The sequence below is a fragment of the Pinus tabuliformis genome, chromosome X (assembly GCF_031772625.1).
Source record: "Pinus tabuliformis cultivar Carrire ecotype Pingquan chromosome X, CPIR1, whole genome shotgun sequence".
NCBI classification, from domain to species: Eukaryota; Viridiplantae; Streptophyta; class Pinopsida; order Pinales; family Pinaceae; genus Pinus; species Pinus tabuliformis.
In genome coordinates this window covers 592,009,396-592,022,910 of record NC_142308.1, presented here as the reverse complement: position 1 = coordinate 592,022,910, position 13,515 = coordinate 592,009,396, and the positions used below count along the sequence as shown (strand labels likewise).

General features: G+C 35.5%; 1 protein-coding gene across 1 annotated transcript in view; it reads right to left on the bottom strand.

The window, feature by feature from the left end:
• Positions 1-13,515, bottom strand: part of RID2 (S-adenosyl-L-methionine-dependent methyltransferases superfamily protein) — a 202,350-nt gene that overhangs the window by 21,358 nt on the left and 167,477 nt on the right. Inside the window, exon 8 of the mRNA XM_089448242.1 lies at positions 11,572-11,704. Coding sequence (XP_089304368.1) covers positions 11,572-11,704 — 133 coding nt within the window. The remainder of the gene's footprint in view (positions 1-11,571; positions 11,705-13,515) is intronic.

Here is a 13,515-nt window from a genome sequence, read left to right as displayed (position 1 = left end):
CTTCATATGCCCTGGTTGAATGTACACTGGTTCATCCAGTTTTCAATACTCCTCTGTAATCCATTCCCTACGTGAAGCCCATGGAAAATTGTTGCGTTGATTAAAAAAAACTGGTTGAATGGGTTGTGTTACTCCACGTTAAATTGAAGGTCGTGGCCGTGTGTTGAATGTTCTGGAGGATTGAATGGTGCTGAACATTGCATGCTATTGTGAACTGTGGGTTCTGTTCCCTTGGTGAACGCGCCCTGACTAAATGATGTGTTGATTTTGAGACACGGTGAATGCTACCTGACGATGAACGTTGACTGACATGGATGGTTTAAGGTATGCTGAGTTTTGAAGACCGTATAATAGCTGCAAGAATGACTGTGTAATTCGGTATGCATAAGTTGACTTATATATGTTGCTTGGTTGATATGGTTGTGGGTGAAGTTTGCATTGTTCTCCTATGTATAGCATTATCTAATTGTTGGCCATAAATATTATGATGTTGTGTGCGTTGGTTGACCTTTTTTTAATGAAGACCAAATGGTGTTTTTAAAAAGGTGGATAGTCATTATATCAATGGAATGATATAAAGGACCGTATGGTAATGTTCATTGAGTTTAGGAAGGTGATGTATGGTATAGATATATAATGGTTCGTGCAAAGATATGAGACTATGAGATTATTTTAATGCTTATATGTTATATGGTATCAGAGGTACCATATAACATACAACAAGTATAAAGCAGATGGCTCACTTGACAAGCACAAAGCCAGGCTTGTGGCAAAAGGTTTTGCACGGAAGGAAGGGGTCGACTATGAGGAGACTTCTTCCCCCACAGCAAAATGGGTTACCATCCAAACACTCTTTGCCTTGGATGTAAAAATTGCTTTCTTGAATGGAGATCTGAAAGAGAATGTTTTTATGTCCCAACCAGAAGGATTTGTTGTGAAGGGTTAGGAACACAAAGTATGCAAGCTTGTAAAATCCTTGTATGGCCTCAAGCAAGCACCGTGAGCCTGGTACGAGAAGTTAACTGAGCATCTTCTGAAACTCAATTTCAAACATTATGATCTTGATGATGCAACTTTGTTTGTCAAGAAAGTTGGCAAAACAATTGTATATCTTGTGGTGTATGTAGATGATCTTCTAATGACAGGGAACAATGAGAGCTACATTGCATCCATAAAGAAAGAACTGAGGAAAGGTTTTGAAATGACATATTTGGGCTATGTTCACTACTATCTTGGTATTGAAGTAACCCAACATCTGAAGTTTATATTCCTCTCTCAGAAGAAGTACATTGGAGATCTGTTGAACAAGTTTGGCATGGCTAAGTGCAATCCTTTGACTACTCCAATGGAACAGAACTTAAAGCTCACATCCATTGAAGGAAAAGAATTTGAGGATGAAACGAAGTATAGACAACTCGTAGGAAGTCTCAACTACCTGACTACTACCAAACTAGACATTTCATTTGTTGTTGGAATCCTCTCCAAGTTTATGAAAAAGCCTTGTGAGGGTCACTAGTCTGTTGCAAAAAGAGTTCTAAAGTACTTGAAGGGAACTCAAGACTTTGGACTCAAGTATACACAGGTGGATGACTTCAGCTTGATTGGATACTCTGATTCAGATTTCAATGGAGATAAATAAACTGGAGTATCTACTTCAGGTTATGTTATGAGTCTTGGATCAGGAGTCGTCTCCTGTAGGTCACGCAAACAGTTAGTTCCAGCAGATTCCACAACTGAGGCAGAATATGTCGCTGTAGTTGAAGCAATGAAGGAAATTTTGTGGCTCAGGAAAATTCTGCAAGATTTGCAGGAGAAACAAGTACATTCAACTCCTCTTTTGATTGACAACACTTTTGCAATACAATTGGCCAAGAACCCAAAGTTCCATGATCGAACGAAAATCAAGAAATCTTTAGGTTTTGATGATGGGCCCAAGGATCCTCCTGTTATATTACAATATATGTACTTTGAAAAGAACAATGGGGTTCATGGGTCATTCTTATTGTCACTAGTGATCAATGATCTCATACTTCACAATTGCATGCTTGATTCAAGGGCTTCTGCCAATGTCATGCCATTGAAGGTTATGCACCAATTAGAGATGGATATCACTAGGCCATATAAGAATGTGTGTGGTTTTGATTCTAGATCCATCCCTATCTATGGTCTTATTAAAGATCTTAAGGTGTCTCTGGCAGCCAACAAAGATATTTCTATATTAATGGATATTGTTGTCATTGACATGCCTGATGCATGGGGGATGTTGTTATCCAGGAAATGGTGTGCTTCAATTGGTGGACAATTGCAAATGGATTTATCATACGCCACCATTCCCAAGCCTGATGGGACCCCATTTGTCCTCTACAAGGAGCGCCAGTAGCCCTATCATGTAGAAGACATCAAATCCTTTCCATTCCTTGTGTGTAGTAGCCCTGAGACCAAAGTTTCAAGGTTGGTGAATCGAAACCCTTCTAGTGGACCATTGAAACCAATAAAGCCTCCTGCTTCTCAAGAGGTCTGCCACATAAAGAAGCCAAACCCAAGGTAGACATTCTTATGAAGCAATGGGTCCAAAAACCAAAGAGAGATTACCAAGTAGGTGAGTTTGTCTTGGTTGATAAAGACCTTATCCCTGTCAAAATCCATGGGAAAGTAGGTGTAGGCTACTTCAACATTGCTAAAATTGATGGTGAACTTTTACCTTCCTCGGTGAAAGGGAGCCACCTCACCTTCTTTGATGGAAACTGACATTCTCTTATCATGCATAGTAGTGTAGTTGTATTGCATGTTCTGTGAGCATCCTAACATCATTCATATCATGTTTCATGTAGATTAGAGTGCATTTAGAATAAATCTTATTTTCTATATGAAATTATACTTTCCTATAAAACATGGGTGATACCCTACACCAGCGCACATGCTTCCAAACAAGTTTATTGCAATGAGCAGGTTACAGGTTTGTGAGCCTAGGAATTGCTAGAGTTCTCATGAACTCCCCGTTCGAACATATGGATCATCCATTTTGTAATGAACAAAGTTCGTATACTCAGAGAAATGCTCTGATAACAAAGTTCGTATACTCAGAGAAATGCTCCGATAACAAAGTTCGTATACGCAGCAAAATAATTCAAAAGAAATGAAATATGTAAGTATCCATCGTAGGACAAGTAGTAATTGTATATAAGAATTGTTGAATGTATAAAAGATGTGTGGAATTATTACAATGAGGGCCCGCTTATATACCTAGGCAAGTGCCCTTTCATGAACGGTCATGACTCTAAGACATGCCTCTTCATTACTAACTAACTAACTATTAGTTAATTAATTATTATTTATTGTTATTATATTTATATTGACATTTATTATTTTTATATGAACTATATTCATACCTCTCTTCAAAAAAAAGTTGTCCTCAAAGCTTACTCATGAAAAGGCCAAATCTATTTTCCCATTTTGAATATCTCCTCGTCTCTAAATTTTCATCTTCGTTGATAAAAGACAACATGATCCTCTGAGTGATAAACAAAATTGTTGGATTGAGAATGGATCCGACCATCCAAGCTTAATATTTTGTGCAATCCTCCGATCATTAGAATTTGTAATGAATTGTTATCATAGGACTAGATTCTGCAAACTTCAGTATTCCTTGGAACATAAATATGTTGCTTCCGTTTTGAATGGTTCAAATATGTAAACTGACTTAGTTGTCTACTCTTGTGATTCAGATGTCGATAAGGAGCTCTTGTAGTTTGATCTTGCCCTAATCTATTTATGGTGATTTCCCGATTTACTTCAGGTACTATTGTTGTTGAGTTGGTTACTGAATCATCGCTTGGAATTTCCATTGTTTGAACTGCAATATCTGAATTGATTTTAACTTCTGTAGGTTTCTCTTCTTCTTGAGTTGTGATATTGACTGGGTCAGTATTTATTCTTTTATTTTCAACTTGGACTGAAACGACTAGAGACTTCAACACTTCTTGAAGTTTCTCTAACTTGTCATTTAGTGACTTCTTGTCACTTTAAGCTTCTTTATTTGCATAAGAAGGTTTTGGTTATGATTCCTTAGACGTAAAAGTTCTTCATTTTCTAAATTGTTGACTTTGTGCTTAGTATCCTTCTCTTTATCTTTTATACTTTTTATTTGTTCTAATAACCTTTGGTTGAGGGTTTTTAAACGCAAATTTTCTTCTTCCTTTTCTGATAGACTCTTGTTGAATATCTTCTCGATACATTAATTTTCTTCCTCTAATTTATTTCTAGTATCTTTGGACTTCTTGACCTTGTCAAGTAATTTTTTATTATGGTCCCTTAGACGCCAAATTTTGTTGTTACTTTCTGTTGATTCTTTATAAAACTAATCTTCAATGTCTTTATATTTATTTTCCGATGTTTTGTTTTTTTGTTGTAGTTCTACAAGTTCTTCCTTTAATATTTTCATTTGCATCCGCTCATTATCTTGATGTTCTTATGTACTAAATAATCTTCCACATGTTGGACAACTTAATTTGAAATTTTTTTGAACATATGTATATCCAATTTCATTTAGACAAAATGGACATTTAGTCCAAAATGTTGACTTGGTTATAGGATTCATCTTTCTTTCTTTCATCTGTTGGTTATAATCCATTTTTTTGGTTCAAAAATTGCCCCACTTCTATTTTTAATCAAACTACTGTAATATTTTTCTTTTAATTTTTTTTAATATTTAATAATTGAACTCCGCTATTACCTTTATAATATTCTTTAATTTCTTCCCATATATTATAACCAGTGAACCTTTGAATGCCTTTTTATATATTTTTTTATTTCCTCACATATATATAACTTGAGAACCTCTAAATACCTTTTTACAGGTACTTGGAAATTATAATATTTGATTCCTTTTTCCCAAATAACCTTGTTATACTCTTTTGAATTATCCTTTTCTCTTTCGTCTTTAGGATGAGACAGCACTTTACAAGAGGGTAGTTAACATACGAGTATGAAGTACAAATTTACGGATAATTTTTCTTATAGGGACAATATTTTTTATGAGCACAATTTTTGACTGCATGGTCTAGTTTAAGATTTCAATCATGCAATATTTCAATTGTGCAATGGATGGTATGAATGATATGTAAAAAGAACTTTCTTATAAAACCAAATGTGATTATTTGAATAGTTCTTATTTAAAATGAGCGGGGGCGTACAACTATTCAAAAGGTGAGATGTTGCTGGTGTCTATACTAATGCAGTACTAATTTACTTGTATTGAAATGTTGCCAAGGTCCGATGTATAGATTTATGTTGCTGACGGTATGGTTGGTGGTAAAATTAAATAGAAATTTGACTTTTATGACTTGTGATTTCATAGCGAACGCAAAAGTACAGTGGTTGGTGAATAGTTCGATGACTGTTGTACAGAGTGACAATAGGGCAACTATGTATGGGTAACGGTTGGAGCTGCGGTGTCTATCTCAGGAGGTTGTGTACACTGTTGTTTTTTTATATATATTTTGTGAAATCACTGCGATCACAACGAGAAGGCAGTGGAGGGTCTGACCATCGAGGGCTTTGGCGGTGTTGTGTGGCTCGAAGATGCTTACGAGCAACAGTTTGTGTTTCAAACAGGGGGCGGTAAGACGGGGACACGGTTGCAGGTAGTATACTATTCTTTCTTTTATTTTTTATTATTCTTTTATTTTTTCTCTTATATATCACTTTTATTTTATCGCTTCTTTTTTTAATTTCTTTTCTTTCAAATTTTTGTTTTTCTTTATTTTATTTGAATTATTTTAAATAAAATAATTTTTTATGTAAATTTTTTTAATATGATTTTTTATTATATACTTTTTATTATTTGCTTTTTTTAATACATATTTTTAATTAATTTTTTTTTAATAATTTTATGGCCAAAGGCCTGATAGCGAATCCAACAAAATGGAGAACCTTCACTATATAGCAAAACGTTTGATTGCGACAACAACTATGTTGACGAAGGCTTTAATGGCCAATGGTTGGGATCGGAGAATGTGGCTCTGATATTAATGTAACGAGCAAAGTTCGTATATGCAGCGGAATAATTCAGAAGAACTGAAATATGTAAGTATCCATCGTAGGACAAGTAGTAATTGTATATAAGAATTGTTGAATGTATAAAAGATGTGTGTAATGATTACAATGAGGGCCCGCTTATATACCAAGGTAGCAGGTAGGTGCCCTTTCATGAATGGTCATGTCTTTAAGACATAACTCTTCATTACTAACTAACTAATTATTAGTTAATTATTTATTATTTGTTACTATTATATTTATATTTACATTTATTATTTTTATATGAATTATATTCATAACACATTCTACGATGAGCCCATGTCCCGGTTGGAGCCAGATGTTACCCACCAAAATGGGCGACCCCATAGGAGAAAACATTTCTCCTAATCTTCACATCTAGTTAGCCAACCATGTAGCCCCTGACAACCACCAACGGCTGACAACGTGACATTTTATCTTCGCCACCTGCATCAATCATATACTTCCTCACCCATCCGAAAGGAGCACATGGACGAAGTTGTGATTTTGATCAAAATGTACTTTATTAATTTTGCAATCAGGTGCTTATGCTTGTTGTATTTGGGTTTTCGATATGGACTATGGGGTGACCTGAAAGAAGGAGAGGTTTTGTCTATGATATTGTTCCCTCATCTTAAATGGGTGGTTAATCTTTGATCCTAGTCCAGTGGGACCTACCCTAATGGCCCACTGGGTATAAGAGGGGCACTATTCGAGAACCCTTGATTGAGATAAATTGTTCCATCTATCCCTATTCCATACTTACCACTTTTCATCTTACATTGCATGCCCATATTCCACATCCATTCTTCAGGTTCAACTACCCATTTGTTCTCTAGGATTTGGCACCCATACATCCACATACCTGGGTAGGGGCCCAAAATGTTTCCCTAAGAGGTTGATGCAGCTAAAAGAAAAGGAAAAAACATATTATGGTCATAAAATAAAACAAAAGAATATCAAAATTCAAAAGATGATCAGGACATACACATTACCATGTGGGAAAAATCCTAGCATAAGCTCTACGTCACTCATTATGGCCATCACCTGGATCCTAAGCACATGTTGCTCCATTACATCATAAAAAGGAACCCTTGCATGTCCCAACCTCGATGGGCTATGAGCTACCTCATCATTAAGGGGCAATACAACTATTATACATCATTAAAAGAAAGCCCTAACCCCTTGAGATACAAGCAGTAATACAAGGAAAAATCAAGCAAAAATAAAAAGCGCAAAAGAGGGCTGGAAAAACAAAGGTCGAGTTGGTAACTCATGCATCCATGATTGCTCCCTCCTCACATCTATACACCCAGGATGTGGATCCCCATCATGTTGGTCCCTTTGACCATGGCACTTGGCCATGAAGTCTTCTCCCCTTTGTACCATTATTATTCACTAACACCTATTGATTGAAGGGTGGATTGAGGAAATTGTAATTTCCCTTGGGGGCTAGAATCACCTAATAGGGTTGTCCTTTAGCTACCCCTACCCAAGGAGGAAACACTATTGCGAGTTAAAGGTCCTAATTTTGGAAGGGAAGCCTAATTTGAAGTATCAAATAGCCCTTCACATTCAAGCTTGGTTCACTTAGTTGCAAAAATCATTATTGTCCTTGATGACTGGTGGCTTTCACGAGACTTTATGTTGTGATTTTCAGGTGGTTCAGCAACCTATGACCTGGGCACCTTACCCGCAGGTACCTAGGGCCTAGAGAAGTATATTGACACCCACAAGTGAAGCGTTGAGAGCCTTGGGTCCCCGAGCAACACATTATACCTACCCCTGGGCACCTCCTGCACCTAGGATGTTATGTCGCTTCTCACTATATTTGATGATTCTTCAGGATGATACACCTGGACTAGCATGTCCCTAGGCCGACCTTAGCACCTTTTGAAGGGTGGCATCTAATTCAAGGCCCAGATGATGATGGTGTCAAGTTCAGAGACATGAGAAGGCTAGTAGCACCTAGAAATCCCTCAATGTTGAGGAAAAGATGGACATTTTGAGCAGTTGGAGACTTAGGAGACCACCTTTTGGTACCCCAAGTGCATTTTGGGGACCACAGAGGGACATTGATGGACATTTGAGGGTTAACCCTCAAATGATGATTTTTAGAGGCTTCTACACCACACTTGGTACTCAAAAGCCTCAACACTTGCCACTTGGAACTCATTTCATGGACGATGTCAACCTTACGAGGTGTCACAACTCACGCGTGGGCTCTCATTTGATTTTATGTCTAAGTTAGTTGGGTTGGCTTGTAACCCAAGGTTCCATCGTGATTTTACTTGTCTTTTAGGGGATTTTAGGCTAATTAGAGGCTAATCACCCTCACATAAATAAAGGAGAGGATTATTTCATTTTTCATCATCATCACTTGTGAATTTTTCCTCTCTACTTTAGAATTTCAGCGTCTTGCACCTATTAGAGAGATGTGATCAATGGAGCATATTTCGTCTTGGAGTTATATTCTTGTCTTTATAGAAGTTTCCTTGGATCAATGATTGGATTCTACAACCATATTGCCTTGTAAGTGCCTTTTTATTGAAAATTTCTGATTTCATGTCTAACGTATGGAATAAATTGGTTATCTAGGTTAATTGTTGTGCCCTAATTTTGTTGAATATCAATTTCATGGAAGCTAGGTCATATTATTGCATGCATTACTCATTGTATGATATGTGAATCGCAATCCCCTTGGTGATCTTACATTAGCTCTCCCAAGTAAATTTTGATCCCTCACAAAGGGAATAGTTAGGGTTTTGATGCTATGGCATCAAAATATCCCTACTCCTTTGCAAGTTGTAGCCAACCTAAAGAATCCATAGACTCCACCAACCCTAGGACTATGATCAAGTCAATTTTATCCATAAACTATTATTCTCTCTCTTACTTAATTCGGCCCTCTTAAGGCCAAGCGACCAATCTAGGGCTTAGTGTGAATTGACCAGGAAGGGAGATTTTTTATTTTCCCTTTCGTTGACATTCATTCCATTTTTCTCCATAATTTCTCTTGGCCCAGTGGTTTTCCCTATGATCAAACCTTCGGTTGGTTTTAGCTTCAACATGAAGGCTTCTTAAAGGTTTCATGTGCCATAAACTTGTTGAAATACATTGTGGGAAACCCTTTCTTGGCATTTTAACCTTAGGTTATCCCAACTCACAACACATCAATCAAACCCTAGGCCTTATATTGCCCATCTTTGGCCTTTAGAAGGAAAGTGACTCTTCTTTATAGTTGGAGCCTAATACCTAAATTGTGTCTTTCCCTTCCAAGCCTTTAAGTCCACCTCATACCTTAAAACCTAGAATACCCTAAGTTACCAAGATTCAAATATAGATACAGATTCAGATACGGATCCAGATCCGCTTGATTTTTGAAAATCCAGGATTCGGATACGGATCCAGATCCGCTTGATTTTTGAAAAGCCAAGATTCAGATACTGCAAGGAAACGGCAAGTACGATTAATATAAATATATTTTTATAATAAAATTTTTGATATTAATGTCCAAATTTTTTGTGATCACTACCCATCAACAACAATAGAGTTTATATTATTATTATTATTATTATTATCCAATTTTAAATTCACGGCCAAGCCAGAGACTAAATTCGTGTATGAGACCCCCTTGTTTATGGGACAAGGGACCCACTTCCATGCAACAATTTGACTGCTAAGTCTACGAAGGCATACATACTCTACCCCCCTCTAGTTTTGAACCTGTGACCTAATAGTAGGAAATGCATGCTCTTAACCATCAAACTCACTCAAGCTGTATTGTGTCGATGAATTTCATTAAAAAACATGCAATACTTCATAATTAAAGTAGCATTAATTATTTTATAAAAATTAAATTATAAACTATAATATATTACAAAACTATTTAAATGATAAATAATAATAATTCAATACACATGTTACTTTATATGAATTAAATAATAAGCTTATAGTATATAAAAGTTTAATATAAAATATAATCTACAAATTTTATAATTTGTACATAACAAATTTGATATATTTTGAATAATTTAATTTATAATATATATGGACAATAAAAAACAATTTTTTAATATTCTGAATAATTAATTTATAATATATGTACACAAGAAAATTACTTTATAAAATTATAACATTTCTAAACTAATATAAATAAAGTATAACATATTTAAAAAGTTTTAATTAAATTAATGTAAATAAAATATAGCATAACTATAAAAGTATAATTAAATTAATATAAATAAAATATAGCATATTTATAATTAAATTATAATATCATAACATATCTAAAATATAAACACCATGTAACTATACGAGTTCTTTTATAACATTTTGAAACTAATGTCAATAAAATATAACAGATATATAATTAAATTAATATTATAACATATCCAAAATATAAACACCATGTAACTATATGAGTTCAAATGTGCGAAATTGCATATGCCCCGCGGATTAATAAAAAACCCAGTAGCGGCGTCATACTACCAAGTCTGTAGATACCAAAACCAACGATATTAATACCAATCGCATCATTCTGGCCGTCTTATTCGCTGCACGTGCACATACTGTCTGAGCTTCTTGCGAGCAGCTATCCGGGTTAGAGTGCAATGCATTGTCGGCTTCTAGCAAACTGCCAGGTCAGGGCATTACTGAGATATTTTCACTCGTTAAAAAACTGTTTTCTAGCGTATCCAAGTGAATCCGGATCCGAATCCATTTCTTATCCGGGGATCCGTGAATCCATTTCCTAGGGTGGATGGATCCAGTAACATAGAGAATACCTATTAAGTGACCTTTATACCAGGGCTCCTCCAATTGGTGAAAGTCCATAAAGAACAGGGGGTAGTAGCTGTGGTGATAGTGGGCTACATTGTTGTCACTTGGTCTAGTGATAGCCTTGTAGGGTACCCTTCTCCAAGGCCTGCTAGTTTTTGCGGCAACAGACTTCATAGAATTGGATCGTCATCGTACTAATATGTAACTTGAATGTTAAATACCAACACACATTCCCTTCAATAACAAAGAAGATTATTCTCTCTTGATTGTTTCTTCAGAATGTAACCTTCCAAATCATTGTGCTGACCAAAACTATAAACTTACTTCTTTGCACATTTACTCTCAGAGACTATGACATTGCTCATTTCTTACATTGACATAGAAATCTTACACTTAAAATTATTCTGCATTTATAAATCCCGATATGTCAAACAACCTTTCATGTTTAACATAAATATGTGAACAGTTCAAGGGATAAACACGTAAAGCATGATATTTGTTGAAAAACAATCTTCCTTAAAAATATTATAAAAGAAACCCAATCAGATATCAATATGTTTACCCATAAAGTTACAGGTTTTCAATCAGGCAACAAGATGGTCATAAAAACAACAAAATAAGGATAGCATACCTATATCTAGTTTGACACAAACATGTCAAATAAGCAGTGGAAAACACCAGAACTGAAAAAAGGTAACTGAACAAAAAAAGCCTTTTAGAAAAGTTGGCACTTACAGTACTGTTTTCTTCATCGTCACTACTCTCATCAGTCTCACTCCCTCCTTGCTCCCCTCTGGCCTTTGGAAGTGTTGTGTTTACACTTGGGGGCCCACAAATTAGACACAGGAAATATTTCTTTGCACGAGTACTGCAATCCATGCATAATACTTCAAATTAACCAACTTACTCAAAAAACTTATCTGGGGATATTTAATTTTCAATTCAATGCCTCTTTAAACCCATTTTATATTTTCCCATAAAATTTCATACAATATAAAAATGTTCCCAAAACATAGTCTCATGATGATGATGATGATGATGATAATGATAGTTACTGTCCACTGAGACCAGCTTTGGTCTATTGGACCTTTAAGAAGTCTTTTTAATCAGACCATACAATAACAAGGTATCTTTTTATTCCAAAGGATTTTGGTATTTGTGCCAAAGTTGGCTTGACTGTGTCTTTTCTATAGTAAAAACATCCAAAGTCCAAGTTCAGGTAAATTCTAAGATGAAGCCTGTGCAGTGTGAACTTTGAAGTAAAGGTTAGATCCCATATAATTTCAATTTCAGTGGTTTATATTTTACTAGCCTTGTTGGTATCCATTGCGATATCGAAGTCTCAAAATATACAAAAGCCAACTTAAAATCATTTCAAACCAGAGCATTGTGAAATTGACCTCATTCACTCTACATAATGTTCAAAGAGAATCGAGATATATTAAAGAATCCACTAGCACTGGAGAATTTCAACAAGACTTCAAGCATCTTCTATACTAGATAATTATCAATATGCTGTAAAAAATATAGATATGGCTTGGAATTGAGTCCAATCTTCTGTTACAAAGACTCACATAAGACCATAAAAGGTTCAGTCTAGTGCTACCTCTTAGAAAATTTTCTTATTGGGTCATCAGTTTGCAATATAGAAACATGCCATGAAGTTTGGAACTTGATGGCAAATATGGATTTAAGTTTCAGTCCTCGTAGTATGTGAAGTTAAATGAGTCATAATTTAAACAGAAACCAAGAGAAAGAAAAAGCAAATAAAATAAAACTCATGATGAAGACCATTGAATCATTAAATTAAAATCCCATGCTAAAATCTTGGGTTTAGTTAATTCTATGTTACACCTATATTACCTGAAACAAGAAAAAGAAAAAAAACAGGAGGAAATGGCAACAGAATGAGAAAAAAGGACCGAGGGTTTTAGCATAAGAATCCCCAACCCAACACACTTTCCATATCATAGGCAAGCACTTACTACATCTTCTGCATGCTTGACACCTAGCCTATGCAGAAGCACCTGTCGGAGCTAATAACTGTATAACATCAACAAAGCACTGAATTATTTTTCCTTCATTTGAAGTATCCCAAGCCCATCCAATGTTGTTGGCATCTAGAAGTAGGAGGTTGACAGAATGAAAAACACGAGTCAAAATATTTCACTACTCATCCTTAGTCATGCCCCTTGCAAGTAAATTGTTGGTAGTACCATCTGTTATAATTTGTACCACAGTTTTGTTACCAACCTTCTCAACTGCCTTTAAAAAGAGGCCCATCAAACATGTACCAATCCATCATCTACAAGTAGTGTCATGATATGTTAAAAACGTCACCCCCTGGGTTAGGAACCATTATATTAACAAGGGCACAGGATGTTAATTTTCCACTTCTCTATGCTATACCAATTACTTTAGCCCAATTCACTTCTTCAATAAGCAATCTTTTCAACAATAATTAATTATTCCAATGATTAACAGTAATTGGAGATAGCACAGTAAATTCAATGAGAATAGGAGACAATCAAGAGCATCAACAAGAAACAAAAACTTGGTCAAAGACCAGGCAAAAACCCCACAAGGGGGAAAACCCTTTGAAAAATCTTCTTCTATTAGATTGTCATAAAATGTTCAGCAGAGAGTATAATGAACCCAAATCCATAAACAAGAGTCAAA